General features: G+C 32.9%; 1 protein-coding gene across 1 annotated transcript in view; it reads right to left on the reverse strand.

Annotated features, from left to right (window-relative positions):
- DZIP1L (DAZ interacting zinc finger protein 1 like) overlaps positions 1 to 21,699 on the reverse strand; it is a 60,206-nt gene that overhangs the window by 18,973 nt on the left and 19,534 nt on the right. Inside the window, exons 2-8 of the mRNA XM_051985609.1 lie at positions 20,022 to 20,585; positions 18,271 to 18,355; positions 13,357 to 13,478; positions 12,319 to 12,480; positions 7,411 to 7,539; positions 4,507 to 4,569; positions 2,909 to 3,049 (exon numbers count right to left, since the gene is read on the reverse strand). Coding sequence (XP_051841569.1) covers positions 2,909 to 3,049; positions 4,507 to 4,569; positions 7,411 to 7,539; positions 12,319 to 12,480; positions 13,357 to 13,478; positions 18,271 to 18,355; positions 20,022 to 20,585 — 1,266 coding nt within the window. The remainder of the gene's footprint in view (positions 1 to 2,908; positions 3,050 to 4,506; positions 4,570 to 7,410; positions 7,540 to 12,318; positions 12,481 to 13,356; positions 13,479 to 18,270; positions 18,356 to 20,021; positions 20,586 to 21,699) is intronic.

Here is a 21,699-nt window from a genome sequence, read left to right on the forward strand (position 1 = left end):
TTTATAGGTGAGATGTTTTATTAATGTTAAAATTATATATATATATATATATGAGGTGTTTTATTAATTTTAAAATTATATATATGTATATATATATATATATATATATATATATATATATAAACTCCAAGAAAGTATAGAGTATATAAATGTTAAAGCATTAATTCTTCCTATCATTAGTTCTTAGAAAAGAATTGATAGGAAATACTTGCTACAACAGGAAACACAACTCCCAAATAGCGCACAATAAAGACAAAATCTTGTGTAGATTACAAATTTCTTTTCTAAAACATTATAGGGGAAGTTCACAAATAATATTGTTTTAGAAGACAGCAAAGTGTAGTTGAATAAAAAATAAGCATTCAGAAAATTTGCTATGAGATATTGCTAGGCAATAGTATCCTAAGAGCATTTGTGAATTGAAACAAAAAAGAGAACAATGAATAGATGCAAAAAGTGACTGATCTATTGATAATTCATAGGGATCTACTTTCATTACCAAATACAGTGGAACTATCACTTTTGGATTCTATCAGCTTTGTGCCCAAACAACAATGGCACATAAAGCTGAAGTGAGGAAAAAATGGAGCTGAACAAATACCTAAAAGAAATCTATGGTAGTGCTGACACTACCTTGGAAGTACTCAAAGACAGAAAGATTACAAGAAATCATACTTCTACCAAGAAGGTGACCAATAATACAATGATCTAGCTATGTGCTCTCATTTCATGTCTATAAAATATTTACAAGAAAAGTTGATGTATGCATATATCATGGCTATTCTTGGCAAAAACTTAAGAAGAAAATAGGCTTTTGAAGATAATTCCCTATCAAAAAGTCCACATCTTTCCAGTTACAAAATGGCAGAGATACTTAGAGAATATAAGAACTCACTGTCTGGTGGTTTGTTTGTTTTTTTAAGTGAGTCTCAGAACACTATAAAATCTCATCAGTAAAATTTTTAAATGAGAGGAAAAAGTTAATTTTATTTTCTGCATTGGAAATACAAAGTAGATGAAACTGTGTATTATCCAGGTTGTGATATGATTTAGTGGACCAATGGACCAGTATCCCATTGTGTTTATCCGGGTCAGCCTCTAAACGTGAACAAGGGAGATCATGCTACATCATAATTGGAAAATTCTTCAATGCTTTCAATAATTCTAAAAGGTCAAGGTTATCCACTGCATCTCAGGCCACCATCTGTTTTACCATTAGACTTGTGAGACTCTGAAGGAGAGAGTAAGATATGACTTTGTGCAGTTCTGCCTCACTTAAATCCAATTCATGTACAATTCATGATGTCACTCTCATGAAGACGTTGGTCCTCTTTAAGAACAAAGGATGAATAATAGAAAGCCAATGTCACAAATGGTCATCTTTGTGGCCATTATTCTCCAAGAGATATTATAGGACTACAAATAATGTAATACTACTCTTTCAGAAAAATCAAAATCACAAGTAACCCCAAAGTCAATGAAAAAATTAATGATGGGTATAAGTGAGAGCACTGGAAAAAAAAGATTGAATTTGGAGTCAGGAAGACCCAAATTCAAATCTTGTCTCAGACACCTACCAGTTGTGTAACCTGGGCAAGTCATTTAATCTCTGTCTGCCTCAATTTCTTCATCTATTAATTGGGAATAATAATGGAACTTAACTCCTAGGGCTCTTGTAAGGATAAAATAAGAGAATATTTATAAAGTAGTTGGCAAATTTTTAAGCATTATATAAAAATGTTAACTATTATTTTCATTATTATCATCAAGAGCAATGACAAAACTTGAAATCACATAAAAAAAAACTACTTCAAAGACATGGCGAGAAAGAGATTAAACCAGTTACATAGACAGACTAAGAGAAGAGATGGATAGCTCAAGTGTTCTATAGATAACAGTGAGATATTAAAAGAATCACAGGAAGATCACTGGAATCTTTGGGGAAGGATTCTCAATGGAGGTTTACTGAAATATATGATTTGTGCAGAATGAGGTGACAATCGTTGAGATCCTTGCTATTAAAGAGACTGCCCATATTATTGAAACCCCAGCCCAATCAGTATTAAATTCTCAATAAAATAAATGGATGGTTCTCTAAAAGTGACATTTCAGGTATTAACAAGAATTTAATGAAAGATATATTTTTGTACCGAAGAATTTTATGCAAAATCAGGAAGAAGCAACCATGTTTGTTTAATTAATGAATCACATGCTGCTGGTTGTGTCTAACAATTGTAAACTGTCTCAATGATCAATATATTAATAAATTATGCTTTTATTGGCACACATTTGACTGCTCCTCATTAGGATCTAATAGCATAGAAAAGGACAACTGCTTATTAGCATCATCAAGAATAAACCAGAGCATAGCGGTTTTAGGTTTTGATTTTGTTTTTCATTTAATTGTTGCTTTATTCAATTGTTATCTAATGAAGACAGAAGTTACCACTATAATAAAGGAAGATAAAACCCCTTCCAGTTATTGGTTTTCTATTTCCAGTCCTTTTTTCATTTCCTTCTTCAAGAGAAATGCTGCAAACAAGACGGGAACCAATGATAAAAAAGAAAAGAAAAAAGTCTGACCTTAGTTATAAGCTTAATATAAATAAAAAACTGGCTTTGAAAAGATGAGAAAATGTGCTTTTATCCCTTCCTTGCAAAGGTGGAAAATTATGAGTAGGCATTACAATACATATTGCCAAATTTAACTGACATATTGATTAGTTTTACTGAATTATTTTTTTCTCTTTCATTTTTATTCTTTGTTGCAAGGGATGGCTTACTTCTATGGTTGAAGGAATATATTTGAAAATGAAGGTGATGTAAAAACAAAGATATCAATTAAAATATTTTAAAGACTGGCATTGAATATCCTAAACTATCCCAGTAAAGAATATGGCAGACATACCATTTCTTCCTGGGATTTAATGATGTTGGCCTGATCTTGGCACTTGGCATTGAGTGAATCCATTTGGCGCTGAAAATGGTCTGCAGCTTTCCGTTGATCCTGAGACAAGGAAACTCGGAGCCTTTCATTTTCATCCTTCAACTGTTGAGAAAAATAGGTCAGTTAAATTTCTGGTATGACCTCTGAGATCCCACGTGCTACATTAAAATTTTGTCCAATGTGATTTCATCCCAGAAGAGGCTAAGATAATTTCTTGTCAGAGATCAGATTTCAAAAAAGTTTATAACATATCACCTAATTCAATGAAATATTCAAGAACTACCTGAGCTCAAATAAGAACTCAGATCCTAGTGGCTTGCCACTAAGGCAATAACTATAATTATTTGTCATAGACATTTTTAAAAGTCATTGTCTAATATATTGCTGTTATTTTCCTTCTCTGATAAAGTGAAATGAATTATTTACTGAAACAAATAAGAAAGTTTTCCCTACACATATGTAACAAATGATTTGTAGAAATGCATGAAATAATAGCAGTAAGTTTCTTTTAATTTTGCAATTATCTACTTAATCCATAATCTACATAAAGTATAATGAAGCAAGACAATATTGAAGACCATGTTCCCATAAACTTAGAGAAAATGATTTACGGCCAATGTGGTCAAATGAAGGCAAAAAAATATGTTTATTTCTCTCTATCGATATAAATAAGAGGAACCATATGATCAGCATCATCACCAACTTTCCCCTGAGGAAGTTTTTATAGTTAGGGAAAACAGAAATAACTAAAGATAAACCTTTGAAATAACTACTGGGTTTAAGACTTTGTTAACTCAGATCATATATTCTTCAAAGCCTCCATTTGTCTATATCAGGGATCAATGAAACTACAATTCCTGGGCCAAATCTGACCCACCATCTGTTTTTATACACTCTCTGAGAAGCTAAGGGGTCATAGCTCACCATTCCCTATTCTATACAATTACATTAAAATGAGTTTTTAAAAGATTAAGTGACTTTCCCAGAATAACAAGAAAATTCTGTGTATAGAAACAAATCCTATAAAAATGTGTATCTTTACCACTAATACTGGATTTACCCCCTCTGCAGTATGTCATATTGACACAAAATTTTGATAAGGAAATATTAACAACTTTTTTCCTCCATAAAATTGTATCCATTGATACTGGGATTAGCAGAAGTAGAAAATCCACTGATAGTTTGATAAGAACAGCAACTAAAAAGACAGAAAAGGTTGTTTATTTAAAATAAAAGTCTGCTTAACTGCAATTCATGCCTCTTCCACTCTTCTTACCAACTTATTGAAGCTTTCTTTGTCCAAGAGAAAATATGAGACTGTGCTTTATTGTTAAAGTTCCTGAGATTCTTTTGATTTTTGAAGGTAACAATGTCAGTAGCCATGTGCAATTTTACATTTTCAATCTTCTCTTCCCCATTCAACCCCCAAATCATTTTGCTAGTAAACTATCACCTACCTAAGATAAGGCAAAGGGAGAATTTTGAGAGGAAACAGATGGAAATAAATAAGAAAAAATAAAAAACAATCAAACTCTAGACATTTTCATTATATCCTTTACCCTTTTCTTTTCTGCCATATGTTCTTCCTGTAGGTCTTTTAACTTTCTCTTCCATGTTAATTTCTGGAAAATGAAAAATAGATAAAGGGTAATTATTGAGCTCTGAGCAGGAGTCCTTAACCTGGAATCTATGAAGTTGGTTGTTTTTATAACTATAACTACATATATATACATATATATATGTATATATACACGCTAAAAATAGAATTACAAAGGAAATCATATATATGTATACATATCAGTTTGCATATTTAAAAACAATATTCCAATAAGTTATATCAGCTTCTACAGACTGTCAAAAGGTACATATATACACACATAAATAAATTCCCCATTTTTTTCTGTTTCCCTAAATCCTTTCCATATTATATTTCTATATACTTATGTTTAACTGACTACAAGTAACAGGAACTTCTTCTTTTGCCCCTTTAATATAGAGCTGGATTATATTAAATCACAATTTGCCCTATAATGATTGAAGCAGGCACAGATAAAATAGTCATATAGAATTATTCTTGTTTGTCCTTTGTTTTCAGATAGGACCAATGATATCATGGGTAACGTCTTAATTTGTGAATTAATTGGACTTAAGTGAGGCAGAGTTGCAGAAAGTCATCAGCCTTCCTTTCTTGGAGAGTCATCAAAGTTCAGTGGTAAGACAAAAGCCCAAGATGCAGTGGATGACTTGAACATCTTTGATGATCAAGTTCTAAGTATTCCACAGCATCTGATTCAGGCGTCTTCATGACCATTGGAACAAATTCTGCCAAGGGACGCCTTATGTTTGAAATAGACAATCCTCTAACTCATCAATGGTTCTGATGACTCTCAGTTACCCTTAACATGATTAGCCCACCTGGGATTTACTGGGATGCAGCAACTGCACATGCTTGTGGCTTCTTGGAACCATAAGGGAGAAATGAGTGTCAGGTAGATACTAATGATGGATGCGCAGCCCTGAAAATGATTTAGGATGCCTTCAGATCAGAGATGCTAGTCCTGATTGAAAACCCTATACAGCCTACATAATCATATAGAATAACATATAGAAAAAAGCATGTTTATATAAGCAAGGGAAAAATTAGTCCTTATTTAGGTCATTTTTAATCAAAAACTTCCTTGGTCTCTAGCTTTACTACTTCACTTTAAGCAGCTCTCTCCCATCAGAGTCACTCTTTTGGCAATGGTAGTGCTAAGAACAAATGAGAATCTTTAACAAACTGATAAAAATATTTATAGATAGAAGGCTACTTGTGATCAGTCTTTTAAATAGCCTTCAATTTATTTTATACTAACATCTATAGCAGGAAGAATAATTAGGAAATCTCTGAACTGTGGTTCCATTGAGATTTCTATTTTCACTAATGAATTATCTAGGTATCACTTTTAGTTCAACCCTCTATCTGGATTAAAGATGACTGAATGTTTATAGATAGTTAGGAATGAAATATAAAACCTATGAAGTAAATATATAACGATGACAAAGCAAATACAATTTCATTGGTCAATAAAGATAGGGATATTTAGCAAATATGATTTCATAAAAAATATATCATGCTACGTTAATCCCATTTAAGGTCACTAAAGGAACAGACTGGACAGTGGGGGAGAGAGTTAGGGATGCACTATAGATATAGCTTAACTAGATTTTTATTTTATTTTTTTATTATAGCTTTTTATATACAAAGCATATGCATGGGTAATTTTTCAACACTGACCTTTACAAAAATTTCTGTTTCAACTTTTCCTCTCCTTCCCTCTACCCTCTTCCCCTAGATGGCAGGAAGTCCCATACATGTTAAATAAGTTAAAGTATATGCTTAACTAGATTTTAACAAAGCATTTTATAAAATCTTCCTTGTTATTCTGGTGAACTAAATGGAGAGGCATAAATAGAATAACAATACACTCAGGGTGATTTCTTTCTAATTCAATGGCTAGACCAAAAAAGCAGTCCTTAATGGTCCACTATATATTTGAAACAAACTCACTGTTGTTGTGTCTACAAAACCTTTGCTTGGACCTATGTTATTTAAATTTTTAACAATGTCTTAGATTAAGTCATATTTTCCATGTGCATCAAATATTCAGATGACAGAAAAATGGGGAGATGTAGTTTTATAGACTATATACTTGGGATCCAAAAAGCACATGGTAGACTGAAATATTTTAGCTGAAATTAATAGGTTGGGATGGGGGGAAGGAGGTGTGTGCTTTATAAATACAAATATATTAGTTAATTATGCCATATGGAAGCAAAAAAAAATCTATTGTGATCTAAGATTCAGTAAAAGAAGATTAGTATTCAAAAGTAGGGAAACTTTGCCTTGAACTTTGCCCTTGTCAGACCAAATCTGAATCAGTTAGTCTAATACCACCCAGAAGTGAAATGTTTCAAGTTTATAAAATGGACTAACTGAAAAAACTAAACATGTTTCACCTAAAAAAGAAGACATTTAATGAGAATATAATAGCTGCATTCAAAACTATGGAAAGTAATTATGTGGAAAAGAAGTTAGGGGAATAGAAATAAGAATAGTTTTATTATTGGAACTTGCTAAATTTTTTTTGTTGCTATGGACAAGTAATCATTGGCCATAAATTACATAGTATTCAACCTTACTATAAAAAAGTTTATCTTAAAGAACTCAAAATTTAGGGGACTGCTTCCATTTTCTTAAACTTCATGAGTTGGCAGGTAAACCTTAAAAGTCAATAACTCAGCCAACATTTATCGAATTCTTTTTGTGTGCCACACATTGTACTAAGCAGTAGGGATACAAGGACAAATAAGTTTATTATCTTCAAGTTGCTTCTTCCATTCAACACAATGAAGATAACTTTGAAGGCAGATAGAACATCTCTAAAATGGAACTGGAAATGAAAGATATGAGAAAAACTCACCTGATTTTCAAGCTTCTCCTTCATCTCTTGTACTTCCTTTGCCTGTTTCTGTTGGTCTTCAGAGTCATCATCCCTCAGTGTTCCAAGGCAGGACTCTACAACAGTGTGGTTTTGCAATACTTGGAGTTTCTGAAGAAATTGATACATATTTTAAGCTAAAATCTCATGATAATAGTCTCACATCTTCTGCTATGTAAAGGGCATACACTGATAAAAGCTCCTTTAACTTGGTATATCAAAAGATCTTCAAATCTTTATATAGCTTTATCAGCCTGCAAAATTTTTATCTGCCATTCTTCCATTTACATGTGTGATAGTGAATGGCTTCAAGTAAAAAATTGCTGAAAGAGGGCACAACTTAGGAGATAAAATAATTTTCTATTGGTATTTTTATTTCTCTGAAGTCTAAATTGCTTTAGACTCTAATGTTTTTCCATGATCTAAAAACTTTAAATGCCATATCTTAAAATTAAAATTAAGAAATTGAAAAGCTGTTTTACCTTTCTACATGTTTAAAATCTTCTTTAAAATTCAGTTAATTGGTGATGTAAGTTCAATGGTTTTCTTTTTTCATTCTTTTCAAATTACATGTAAAAACAATTAACTTTTTTTAAATTTTGGATTTCAATTTCTTTACCTAAATTATTCCTTCTCATTGAGAAGGCAAGCAACTTAATATAGATAATATTTGTACACTCATGCAAAACATATTATGAAATTCAAAATTATTTTATGTTTATAATAAAGTTAAGTTCAGAAAAAATTACTTATTAAAAATAAATTTAAGGCAATGAAATAAAAAAATGTTCCAAACTATAAGATGTAGCTATATAAAAATAATAGCTGATATTGAATTTGGAACCAGAGACTAATTGGGTCCAAATTTAGTCTGTTATATTATCAACTTGTGTAACACAGTTTACCATGCTGCTTCTGAAATTGTCTAATGAAGAACTCTTCAATGAATATACTAAGTCCTTTAATACCAATAGCTGAATATGTAATACACATAGATGCCTAAAATTTATATTACAGATATGAAAGAACTAGTGCTTCTTTGATCTGAAAGAGGCATGAATTCCCTTCAATTTACTGCAGGGAAAAAATATAGTGTGTGTGTGTGTGTGTGTGTGTGTGTGTGTGTGTGTGTGTGTGTGTGATATATATTGTACATAAATAATTTATTTACATATATAGTATATACATATGTATATATATGTTTTTCTTAAGCCTTCCATATCCAGTTTCTAAGTAATTGTACTAGTATGTCCTGCTGGATTTTCACCTTATAGTAATCACTAAATATCTGCCCTCATTTTTCCTGCCCCTTTTTTTTTCTTCAGTAGTATTTTATTTGTCTAAATATATATATAAAGACAGTTTTCAACATTATTTTCTATGAGACTTTCTGTTCTAAATTTTTCTTTCTCCCTCCTTTATCTCCTCACTCCCCAAGACAGCAAACAATCTGATAGGGGTTAAATATGTGTAATACTTTTAAATGTATTTCCATATTTGTCATATTATGCAAGAAAAATCAGACCAAAAGGAAAAAAATGAGAAAGAAAAAAACAAACAAAGAAAAAGGTGAAAATACTATGCTTCAATCCACATTCAGTCTCCATAGTTCTCTCTCTGGTTGTGATTGGCACTTTTCATCCCAAGTCTATTAGAATTGCCCTGAACCACCACATTATTGAGAAGAACCATGTCCATCATAGTTGATCATCTTACTGTTAAGTTACAAGATTCTTTTGGTTCTGTTCACTTCACTTAGCATCAGTCTCTCCGGGCTATTCTGAAATCATCCTGCTGGTCGTTTCTTATAGAACAATAATATTCCATTATATTCATATAACATAACTTATTCAACCATTCCCCAACTTATGGGCATCCAGTCAATTTCCGGTTCCTTGCCACTACAAAACAAGCTGCTACATACATAGGGGTCCTTTTCCCTCTTTTATTACTTCTTGGGTATATAGATCCAGTAGAAGTCTGCTGGATCAAAAAATATACACTGTTTTATTGATCTTTGCTGCATTTTTTTCAAAGAAGTGTTGAAAAGTGTCAGTCGATGTTGAATTTAAGAGGAAAAGAGCTGAAATAGAATTAAATTCATGTCTCTCCATGCAACATATCTCTTCCAACAAAGAGGTGAAAACTGAATAGCTAATTTAGTATATCCAATGGTTTTAAGGCCCTTCACTTTTACTTCATTGGAAAACATAACCAGATCAGAGAAATCCTGAAATTCCTATTTCTTTAGTCTGAATTGTAAAACTGGATTAGTTTAACTAGTCTCTAACTTCTAGCCTTGAATGTCTCCAAATTAAGCACCAAATAAAGCCCAAACTCCTTGCACTGAACCATTTACATAACCTGACTTCAATCTACCTTTCCGGCTTTATCTCACATGATTTCCCTTCACATACTCTATGTTCCAGTGCAGCTGATGGCTCAGGGTATAAAGCCCTGGAGCTGGGTCAGGAAGACTTGAATTCTAATCCAACCTCATCCACTTACTAGCTGTGTAATCCTAGACAGGTCATTTAACCTTAATTTTCCTTAATCCACTGGGGAAGGAAATGACAAAGGAGTAGCCTTGCCAAGAAAACCCCATGTAAGGTATTGGCTTGTTATAGTCCAGAGGGTCCCAAACATCCAGGAATGACTGAAACAATAATTCTGTGTTCCAGACAAACTGGACTAGTCACTCCCTAGAACACATCTCAAATTTCCCAACTCTCTATTTAAACTCACACTGTGGCTCTTGATATCTTAGCCACCCTTCAAACCTAGCTAAAATGTCTCATCTTCCAGCAAGATGAAAATACCCTGATCTGCCCAGACATCAGGATCTCTCATTCATTTAATTTCATAGTACTTGTTATTCCTCTGATACACTTAAATTTACATTTTTATTACAATTACTTATTTACATACCATATCTATAAATATCTGCCCTAACATGTGTAGCATGGGAGTGTGCAAAGTATCACTTTCCACCAATGAGGAGAGATCTTATTATATCTATAGTGAGCTAAAACCTATAGTCCTTTAATACCAATAGTCAAATATGTAATACACATACACAGATGCCTAAAATACACATTACAGTTATGAAAGAGCTAGTGCAGAGAGAGAAACTAAAGAACTGAGTGGTAGAGAATGGCTGCCAAAATAAGATTCTAGGATATTATGTTGGACTGAAACCAAGGGTAGAAAGACCTATCGTGAATAGCAAGAATGTCAGTAATTTCAGGACCAAAAAAGGAATAGAAATGATAAAAAAGAACAAATAGAGAATTTCAATCACAGAAAATGTAAAATCTTTTGTAGGAACAAAAACAATGTAACTAGGATTAGGTTGAAAAGTGTCTACCAGGGGGGAAAAAAATCTTTACATCAAATATCTCTGAAAAAATCTGCTATCCAAGATAGACATGAAATTAACACAAAGGTATCAATGGCATTACTTAATAGATAAATGGTCAAAGGACATGTTATGAACAGTTTTCAAAAATAACAAAAAACTGTCAGCAATCATGAAAATCATTTAAATCACTAAAAAGAGAAAAGCAAATTAACACTCTGATGATTTACCTCACACTTATGAGGTTGGCAAAAATTATAAAATGCAGAGGATGTCTAAAAAACAGGCATATCAGTAAACTAATGTTCTGGAAGACAATTTGGAATTATAAAAGAAAAGTAACTAAATTATTCCTATCTTTTGATTCAGAGATCTCAATGTGGAACATATATTCCATAAGATTTGCACAAAAATATATTCACAATAGCACTTTTTTGTTAGCAAAGAACTAGAAACAAACTGAGTACCTAGGGAAATAACAGGAAAAAACATGATATATTAATATAATGAAACATTATTAGACAATAAAAATGATGAATATGAATAATTCATGGGAAAGATTAATGTGAAATAAAGTAAGCAATAACAGAAAAGCAATATACACTACCATGATTACTGTAGTGTGAATGGAGGGAGGGATTGGAATAAGTATTTATATAGCATTATTCAAAGCTCTTTACTTATATCATCTCATTTTATCCTCACAAAAACCCCATTTTACAGATATAAAAACTGAAGCAGACAGAGGAAGCTGATTTGTCCAGGACCACATAGCTATTATGTGTCTGAGACTGGATTTGAATTCAGGTCTTCCTAACTCCAGATCCAGAATTCTATCTATTGCATCAAAATGCAAATATTTTGTAAATTATAATGACCAATCACAGCCCTAGTAAAGAGATAAGGAAATGAAAGGAGATAGAGAGAACTATGGATTCAGAATATTACAGACACCATTTTTTTTTCTTACAAGAAAAGGTTTATGAGGAATTGGAGGGGAGGGGAGAAGGGTGCAGAAGTATAAAAAGGAAAAAATATGCAGAAATGACTGTGATATAAAAATACATGATATCAATAAAACTTTTTAAATGGAAGTATCCTGATCTAGAAATGCATTTTTGAACTACAAATTCATTGCCAAGACAACAGCCTTATACCACTCTTAGGACAAATAGGACAAACAGCCTCTGTTTTCACGCACTTCACCTTCTAATGACAGATGCAACTTGTAACCAAGTATTGAATCCCTTTTAGATAGATAGATAGATAATAGAGATAGAGACCCTTTATTTCTAGATATAGATCTAGATATTGAGAGTAAGAGAGAGAATATGCAAAACATATGGCTTTTCTAAAAATATTTTAAAATGTGAATTAAGTTAAATGACATCATTCAATAACTATTCCTCTGAAGAGTAGATCCTGGCACTCTACTAATGGCAGATTACATTTATTTGAGTTATAATACTGCTGTGAGGATAAGGTTAAACATGTAGCCAAATGAAAGTGTGTAAATCTTTTATGTAACTTACTTCTTCTAGCATAAAGTTCTGACTAGCAACACTCTTAAATTCATTTAGAAGCAATTGCTTCAAATTATCTATTTCCTGGTAAAGCTTCATCCTTTCTTCTTCTTTCCATCTGTCAAATTCTCTTTTTGCCTCTGTTTCCCTCAAGCGAATATTTTCTGCTTCCTGAAAAGACAAGCAAGAAAAATACAAAAAAACTTTCAGTTTGATTTCTAAAACAGTCATTGATCCAAAATGTATCCAAATAGCAGTTTAGCAGCTATGGAGATACACAAGAGAACTCTCTATCATATAGCACTATAGGATCCTTAGAAGCTCCGGAAGTACATTCACACATGTACAACTTGTTAAGACATTCCTTGAGGGCAGAGTAGACCATTATTCTACTCTTTTTGTATTTTTTGCTAACAGTATATTGTTTCTCACTCAATAGATGCTCCAATAGGCACACTTTATGTGAACAAATGATACAAAAAAGACTAAAAATAATTTGAGTTTAAGTGCAATTTGGTGAGTAAAGGACTTTAAGTTATTCTACATGTGTGTGATTCACTTCATCTATGCAGGCCTGACAAAATCATCCAAATCTCTTTTCCAGATCACATAAAATTATTTTTGAAATCAAGAATTGAAAGGCTTTCTTCCTCAGTAAAATAGAATTAAAATATCTGTAGCATTGTAGATTATACTATCTGTAGTATGGTAATCCTCATGAGGATGTTATAATGATCAAATAAGACAGTGTCTATAAAACACTTTGCAAACTTTACGGGACTATATAAAAATTACTTCTTATTATCCTGCCCTAAGAGGGCTTACAATCTAGAAGGAGGACACCATTTATTCACAAATGTCTATTATACCAAATAGAATATGATATGCACACCAAAAAAGAACAGTTTGGGTCCTCAAGCTGGAAAAGTCATCCAGAATTGTTCCTAATTTGCTGTATAGCTATAATCTATGTCCATGGGGAACTCTGCAGCCCCAAATTCAGTCATTCTCTTAACCTTCTTTATCCCGCTCCTTCCATGTTCCCACCTGGAGCTGCCGTTGCTTCTCCATCTCTCTCTCAGCCTCCAGCTGCAACTGGGTCCTCTTCAGCTTTTCCCTCAGTTCTTCTATTCCATCTTCCATGTCTTGCATTTGTTGCTTTTGTTTTTCTGTCAAGGCCATCCAAACAAAGGTGTTCCAAGCTTAATCAGTGATTTAGGATTGTCTACACTAGGAATGTGCATGTCGGAGGGATTAAATAGATTTATAAGCATCCTATCATGCTCATTATCCCTTAAATTCACAAGACATGCCTTTTAGACAAGTATCCTTTTTGTGTCATGGATCCCACTGATAGTCTGATAAAGCCAAAGGACCCTTTCTCAAAATAATATTCTCAAGTGGATGAAATGAAATACATAGGATTACCAAAGAAACCAATTGTACTAAAATATAGTTTTCAAAATTTTTTAAATAAATAAAATAAAACAAGTTCACAGGGTCCAGAATAAGACTCCTTGCTTTAGAAGATAGTTAGATATTTATAGGACTGATGTATATAATTAATTTTTCTGCCAACAAATGATAGTGATACAAACCACATTTGAATAGACAGGATGATTTTAAAAGATAGTTAACCAAGAATTTCTCCTTGAAAGTCCTGCTGTAATGTTTCTTCCTGATGTGAAAGTGATAGGTTCAGAGGATATGCACAATATTTGGCATATTTTATCAATGCAGAAAAAATTCAGATAGAGTCCAGCAAGAGGCTGGGTGTACATAATCAGATTAGCCAAACTAGATCCAAGGAGGCTCATCATTGGATGGTTTGCCACTAGGTTCTGAATTTTTTTCAGGCATAATTCATGAAGACCATCTACTGAGGCAAAGTAAAGGTTATAATCTTTCTTGGTGAAAGGAGTAACTGTATCAGTAAATTAGACTCATCATGGAGAAGTAGAATATCTAGTTCGTGGCTCTGAAATAAAATGACAGATTAACCCTGCCTCTGCTGTTCATTCCCTGTGTGATCTTTCTGTTTCCTCCTCTGAAAATGAAAGTACTGGACTAGATGGCCTCTGAGGTTTCCTCCAGCTCCAAATGTATGATTATTATTATGAAATATTATATTCTTGAAATATCAAAATATTGACACATATAAGAGGTTTTCTGGTAGTATAAAATGCCATTATCAGTACAAAATAGTTTTAATTTAAATCCTATAAATTAATTCCATGTACCATAGAATTTTTTTATCCCAATCCCTCTTTCTACAATATTTTGCATTCTCAATATAGAATTCCATTTAATTATTAGATCTTAGGAAAAGGATCTTCTAATTAGTGAATAATAAATAAATCACCTCAATTTTATAAAAAATCGAATCTCCACAAACACTTAATTCTCAAGTCATAGAAGTGGCAAAAATTGGGAGGCGGGGTTGTCTTTCTTCATATCCATAGAACTTAGCACAGTCCCAGGTACATGGTAAGTATTTAATAAATGTTCATTGACTGAGTTATTATTCTCATTTTAAATCTAAAGTTGAACCCTAAACACCTCTCAATCAAAATATAATATTTTCTATATTTTAACTTGCCCTTCAAAACAGCCTCTTCATGCATATCTCACAGAATTATTCTGGAGATCTGTTGAGATCTCTTGAGAAAGCATCACAAAACTACAATGATTCTTCTTCCTTATCAATTAATTAATCACCCGTCAAGCACTGGGAATACAAAAACAGAAGAAAAATAGTCCTTACCCTCAAGAAGCTAATATTCTACCGGAAGGAGGTGGACAACTTATAGAAAAATAATATAGGATTATACCAGATATATTTATGTAAGGTAATTTGAAAGACAATTAATAATTAACAACTTGGGCATTGATTCTCAAAGGATTTTGTCATGGCCTAATTTCCTTATGTGTTCCTCAAATTATCAGTAACTTATACTTGCAATTACATGTTCATGCAATGATCTCTTGGAAATGCTATGGAAATAATGCTCACATTTGTCTCTTATCTTTTCCTTGATGTAAAGAATAATGCTGTACTATCAGCAAAAATAATTTGAGAATCACTGAACTACAGCAAATCAGGAAATTGCTCTTAAGGACATAACCCTTGAGGAGAGCCTTGTGGTGTGACCACTCTCTTCACTAATACAGATTGCAACTCTTCCAAATTTAGTAGATCAATCACAAGTTCATAGGCTCAGAGTTGGACAGGACTCCCCAGAGATCATTTAGTCCAAGTCCCTCATTTTATGGATGTATCACCTAAAGCACAGAAAGGGAAATTAATTTGTCCAAGGTCATACAAGTGGTAAGTAGCTGAGTTAGGATTGAAACTAGGATTTGAAATTTAATTCACTTTCTACTGTAAAAAGACTATTTTCGTGAGGAACTCTAGCCAAAACATTCATTACCTAATGGCCAATCTTTGAGTAATGGGCTGTTCATTAGGCTAGGCCTTGGGAAGCAGACATACTATCCATTACTAGACTTATACTTGAAGCTTTTTCACCTTTGCAGGATCAGTCATGTGAGCTTCTCCTGACAAAGCCTTAAAGAACTCAGGATCAACATGCAAAGATGAGTCATCAAAGTATGATGTTGAGGGAAAATTTTGTCATAAATAATATTAATCAAATATTTAGATTTGTTCAGGCAACTTCAAAAAGAAAAAAAGAAAAAGAAAAAATTTTAAGATCTTATGGTCTCATCTGAATGTTTCCATAGCACATTATGGGATAAATGCGAAGATAAATAAGATACTATTTAATTAACCCTTCTTTGCTCCTAATCAACTCATCATATGACTGGGAAAGAATAATTATAGTAATACTTTATAAAATAATGTAAAAATAATAATAATACCTAACATTCTTATAATATTTTAATATTTGCAAAGTATTTTTCACATATGTATTTGTATAGAAGAGAGGAACATAATTTCAAATCTTTTATATTAATGGAAGATTTTTTTAAAAGGAAAAGGGGAGATATTTTCCTACCCTGTAAGGCTAGACTAGATAAGCCATAAGAGGCTAGACTAGATAAGCCATAGGATTATTTTCAAGTCTGACATTCTTTAGTGCTATGACTCTATTCCTGGAAGGGTATTTTTTCAAAGAAGAAAGGGATTTCCATAGCTAAAGAAAAAAAGAAAATTTCTAAAGTAACCAATTCTCTCAATATTCAGAAAAAAAACTTTAAAAATGCCTGTGGGCAATTTGGGTGTCTTCCAGGAGCTTTTCTTTTAACCAAACCCTCTTGCCACAATTTTAAATCTTTCCTTATTGTATGGTTCCTTCTCTTCTCACTTTAAACATGCCAGATTTCCCTCATTCTATAAAAAAATTTTACTCTTATCACTCCTTAATGCTATCATTCCATGTCTCTCTCCTTCCTTTCATAAACTCCTAAGTAGGGATAAGTAGAAAAGGAGATTGCCTACAATGCTTCCATTTTCTTATTGCCCATTCATTTCTCAAATTCTTACTTGTTCCAACTATTCCACCACACCTGCTTATATCTAAGCTCATAGATGATCTGTTTATTGCTAAAAGTCTCTCCAAGGTCACTAATTATATTTTATTACCAAATCCAATGGCTTTTTCTCAGTTACCCTTTTTGTCTTCTCTGCAGCATGTGTCACAGGCGGACCACCTCCTCTTTCAGAATATTATCTATTCTTTTGGCTTTCATGAAATTGCTGGTGGGGTCCTCTATCTACTTATCAAATCCATACTTTTCAGGCATAAAGTCTTTGCAGGATTATCACTTTATGTCACCAACTATCTCTTGGTCATTTCCTCCTGGGTGACTATAGGGATCTTGAATTCAAAGTTCAAAACAAAGCATAACTTCTTCTCACTTCCCTAATTATATCAAAGCCATAGCATTGGCTTACAACCTCAGAGTCAACCTCAATTCTTCCCTCTGTCTTACCATTCAAAAGGGAAGGGAAGGGAATGAGTAAATATAAGTTTCCAAGTCTTACTGAATCTACCTCCTCAAAATTTCTTCTGTCTATCACTTGTTCTCTATTCCTACCATAACCACTTTGGTCCAAGTACTCATCACCTCTTACCTGGACATTTCAATAATCTCCTAATTGGTCCTCCTACATTCATTTTCTTCCCTCTCCAATCTATCTTCCACATAACTTTCCTATTGACATTCCTAAAGCACAGATCTGACCATCTCCTTCTTCTATTCAAGAAACTTCTAGTTCCCCATTTCCCTAGGATAAAATACAAATGCCTCCATTTGGCACTTAAAACCCTTCACAGTCTGACACCACCCTATCTTTCCTATAGACTGATATGAGGCAACAAGTAACCCCAAATTCCACAAAATTGCTAATTGGACAATACAATACATCATCAAAGGAACTCAAAAGCGCTCGCACCCTACTTATATTGTTCCTTTAATCCTATGTCCTCGGCATTTAGGTTCGTGACTAGCACTAAATACATTTATGTTTGTTTCTTGAGTAATGGACTTAGAATAAGGACATTTATATGTATATTCTGACTCTGACTCTTAGCAGCTTATATTTATATAACTGTTTTCCTCACAACAACCCTTGGTATATGAAGGACAATTTATTATTCTACTTTACAGATGATAAACAGAGGCCAAGAGACCCATCAAATGTCATATAAGTAATAGATAGCGAACCTGGGACTTGAATTCAGATTCTTTAATTCTAAATCTAATATTCTTTCCATGACAACAAATATTATCTTCAGGACATGTAGGTCATTTAATTTCTCTAACCCTGAGTTTTCTCATATTAACCCTTTAAAGTAGTATAAAACTAATGTTAATATTGTCTTTAAATTATCTTTCTATGTGTATATTGAATAGCTTTGATTATAAACTATGTATTATTCCTATTTCCCTGACACTAAAGCCTAAGCTTTGAAAGGATCAGTAAATGCTGCTCACCAGATTGCTTGACTTCAACGTGTCTTCGCTGGATATGACTTTGAAGGTAAGAGTTGTTTATGAAAGCCTTGTCACACAAATGGCACTGCATATTAAAAAATAGGAAACATTAAAATAGATGACAAAAATAATGGCATATTTGCACACCACTTTATAATGACAATATAGTCTATGTATATGTGTATGTGTATATATATACACATATATATGTGTATATATATACACATACACATATATATACATACATATATATATATATATATATCTTTTTTTAATTCTCATAACTACCCTATGAGGTAGAGTTTCACTTATCTTGTTTTACAGATGAATAAATTGAGTCAAGGGACTTCCTAAAAGTCATAGTTAATAAGTGGCCTTACTTCTTCTGGGCCTATGTCTGGTGATAATTTTTTTTCTATCAAGGAGCTTAGGGCTCCTTTCCTATTCTAGAATGCTCACCCCTACTTCTCACTCCTTTTCTCTTTTTTATTGCATAATAAGTTCATAAACTTGGCACCTTTCTTGTAAAAGGCTTCTGACACCTAATCTAGACTTCCTTGAAGAATCCTTTTATCCTTTGGAAATAAACACCCATACACTCCAATCACTCCTTTGCTATATGAACTGTGGTCCATTTTCCAGTAGATCTCTGGATTTTTTTCTCTAGTATAGACCTGGCTTTAAGCCCCATACTACACTTTACCCTTCTCCAACAATCTAAATTGGTAAAAATCTATAAGAGAGAACCCTTGAGCATGAAAAGAGGATTCTTTTTTTCCCACTGAAAATTTTTAATAGTCTGGCATATATAGATTTATTAAGATTATCTAAATATCACTTAAATTATAAAGTTGGTATAAATGATTCCATAAAATAATGAATTCAAGTTACATATCATCAACCTCTACAGTCTAGTAATGGTCTCCAAAGACTAACATTATGAATACAATCAAACACATTTTTAAGATGACATAACTTAGACATTTAAATCAAGGTAACTAAAATCAGACTAAATACATTCATTCAAGTACAATAAATTTAGCTTGAAAAGTTTTGCAACCATCAGTAAATAACAAAATTTTAGATACAATTTCACATGTTCTCATATACTTTCCAGTGTAGCTCCCAGAATAATAAAACATCTTTATGCACTCCATTTTATTTTATAAGCAGGTGCAATATATATTGTTTATGGAATATTTCATTTCATATTAAATGTTGAAACTGTTGAAGAGAGGAGTTTTATATTTTCCTTTATGTTGCTCTGGACAAAAATGATATTACCAACATGCTAGTGATGAGTTTGTCCATATATAATTGGTTTGGTTTTCAGGAAACAGCCATGGGAGATGCTTTTCCAGCTTGGTAAAGACTACCTAAACTAACACTCTACTAGCAGTCTTTAAGAACTCAGCATGATATGGAGGGGGAAAAAAGTGTTCACTGGCTCAGGAATCAGAGAATATAGTTCAGTTCCACCTTTGACATTTATTACCTATCTGATATTGATTAAATCACGTTCATTTGTCTGTGTAAATGTAAAATGAGGGGATTAGACTAGAATGTCTTTGGGTTATTTCCTGCCTCTAGACTTATGATCTTATAAATGATAAGATCACCTCTACAACCAAACCATTCAAGTTATCACTCATAACCCAAACCAAAAACCCCTCTACACAGACAACACAACCAGATGAAAGACTTGGGAAACTTAGCCCTGCTCTTTCCTCATCCCCTTTCTGACTGCTCACCTTGTGATAGCTGTTGGCGCCAGCCTGTATCAGTAGCTGCTGCATGCTGAGCATCTTCTTTCTCCTCCGGCTCTCCTCTTTTACTCCCTTCAGTTCCTCTGCTTGTTTGCCCAACTTCCGTTCAGTCTGTTCCTGCTGCTCCAGCGTAGACTGGAGTTTCTCCTCTAAAGAGACTATACTGGCGCTCAGGTAATCCTGAGAGTGTAACAAATATTCGATGATGAGCTGGGCCATCTTGAGAACTTTGAGGAGTACAGGGTCCACGGGCTGCTGGCAATAGGCACATCTCTCTGAGTCCAAATTGCAGTAAGTGACTCCAGTGATGTGGTCCTGTAGGGTGGTCACATCCAGCTCCTGAGCTACCCGATCCACATCGATAGCACTTAAGCGCCTCCAATCCACACTCTCCCTTCTGGGTTGGAATTTGAAAGCTGAGGTCCCATACGTACTTGAAAACATTCTCCTAAAATTGCCTTCATTGGCAAGATGGTCCATGGATGCTGATAAGCTTGGCATAAGGAACTTGTGGTTTCTTAAGAAGGGCAACTCTAAGAGGTAGAAAAGCTGGGAAAAAGAAAAGATAATGAAGTAAAATGTACTTATAAAGCATACTTTCTAGAAGAAGTAGGAACAAATTAAAATGATATCAAAATGTATTAATTTTGATTAATTTGATTAATATTTTTAATATTTGATAAATTTGATTAATTAATTAATAGAAAAGTAAATAAATAGTTACAGCTTTTTATTGACAGAACATATGCATGGGTAATTTTTCAACATTGACCCTAAAAAACACTTCTGTTCCAACTTTTCTCTTCTTTCCCTCCACCCCTTCCCCTAGATGGCAGGCAGTCTCATACATGTTACACATTAAAGTTTTAAATAGAGGTTTAAGAGATGAAGCTCTTAAAATTTAAGAGAGCCAGTAAAATGAGAAAAAAAAAAGGAAGAGGAACAAGAGAGGAAATAAAATGGATCATTTTAATTAAATAAAATTGAAAAGGCTTTGCATAAAAAATCAATGCAATTAGAAGATAAATAACTGAGAAAAACTACAGCAAATTTTTCTGATCAAGTTCTGATATTACAAAATATATGGAGATTTGATAATATATACATACATATACATACATACCACATGCATGCATATATATACAACACACATACATACATTGACACATGCATGTGAGTATATATACATGTATATATGCATATAGGCCATTATGTTCAAAGACTATGAACAAGCAGTTCTCAAAAGAAGAAAGATAAATTATCAACAACTGTATGAAGAAAATAGTCCAAATAATTAATGCTTTTATAATACCAATTAAAACAATGCTAAGATTCTACCTCACAATCTTCAGATTGGCAAACATGATAAAAAAGAGGAAGTGTCAGTTGTTGTTGAGGGAAAATAGATATATTAATGTAATAGAGCTCTTACTTGGTTTAACCATTCTGGAAAATAGTTTGGAATCATGCCCAAAATATAGTAAAATTGTGCATAATTTTTGAACCATAGATGCCAATAGCATTGTTCAAATTATCATCTTTGAAACAACCTAAGAACATCGATTGGTTCCTGAGGTCCAGTATTGAAGCACCTACTAACAGAAGATTAGGTATCAAAAACATAGAATGACATATAATTCTGGGCATTCTATACATATGAATG

Source organism: Antechinus flavipes, chromosome 3 (genome assembly GCF_016432865.1).
Source record: "Antechinus flavipes isolate AdamAnt ecotype Samford, QLD, Australia chromosome 3, AdamAnt_v2, whole genome shotgun sequence".
In the NCBI taxonomy this organism is placed as follows: domain Eukaryota; kingdom Metazoa; phylum Chordata; class Mammalia; order Dasyuromorphia; family Dasyuridae; genus Antechinus; species Antechinus flavipes.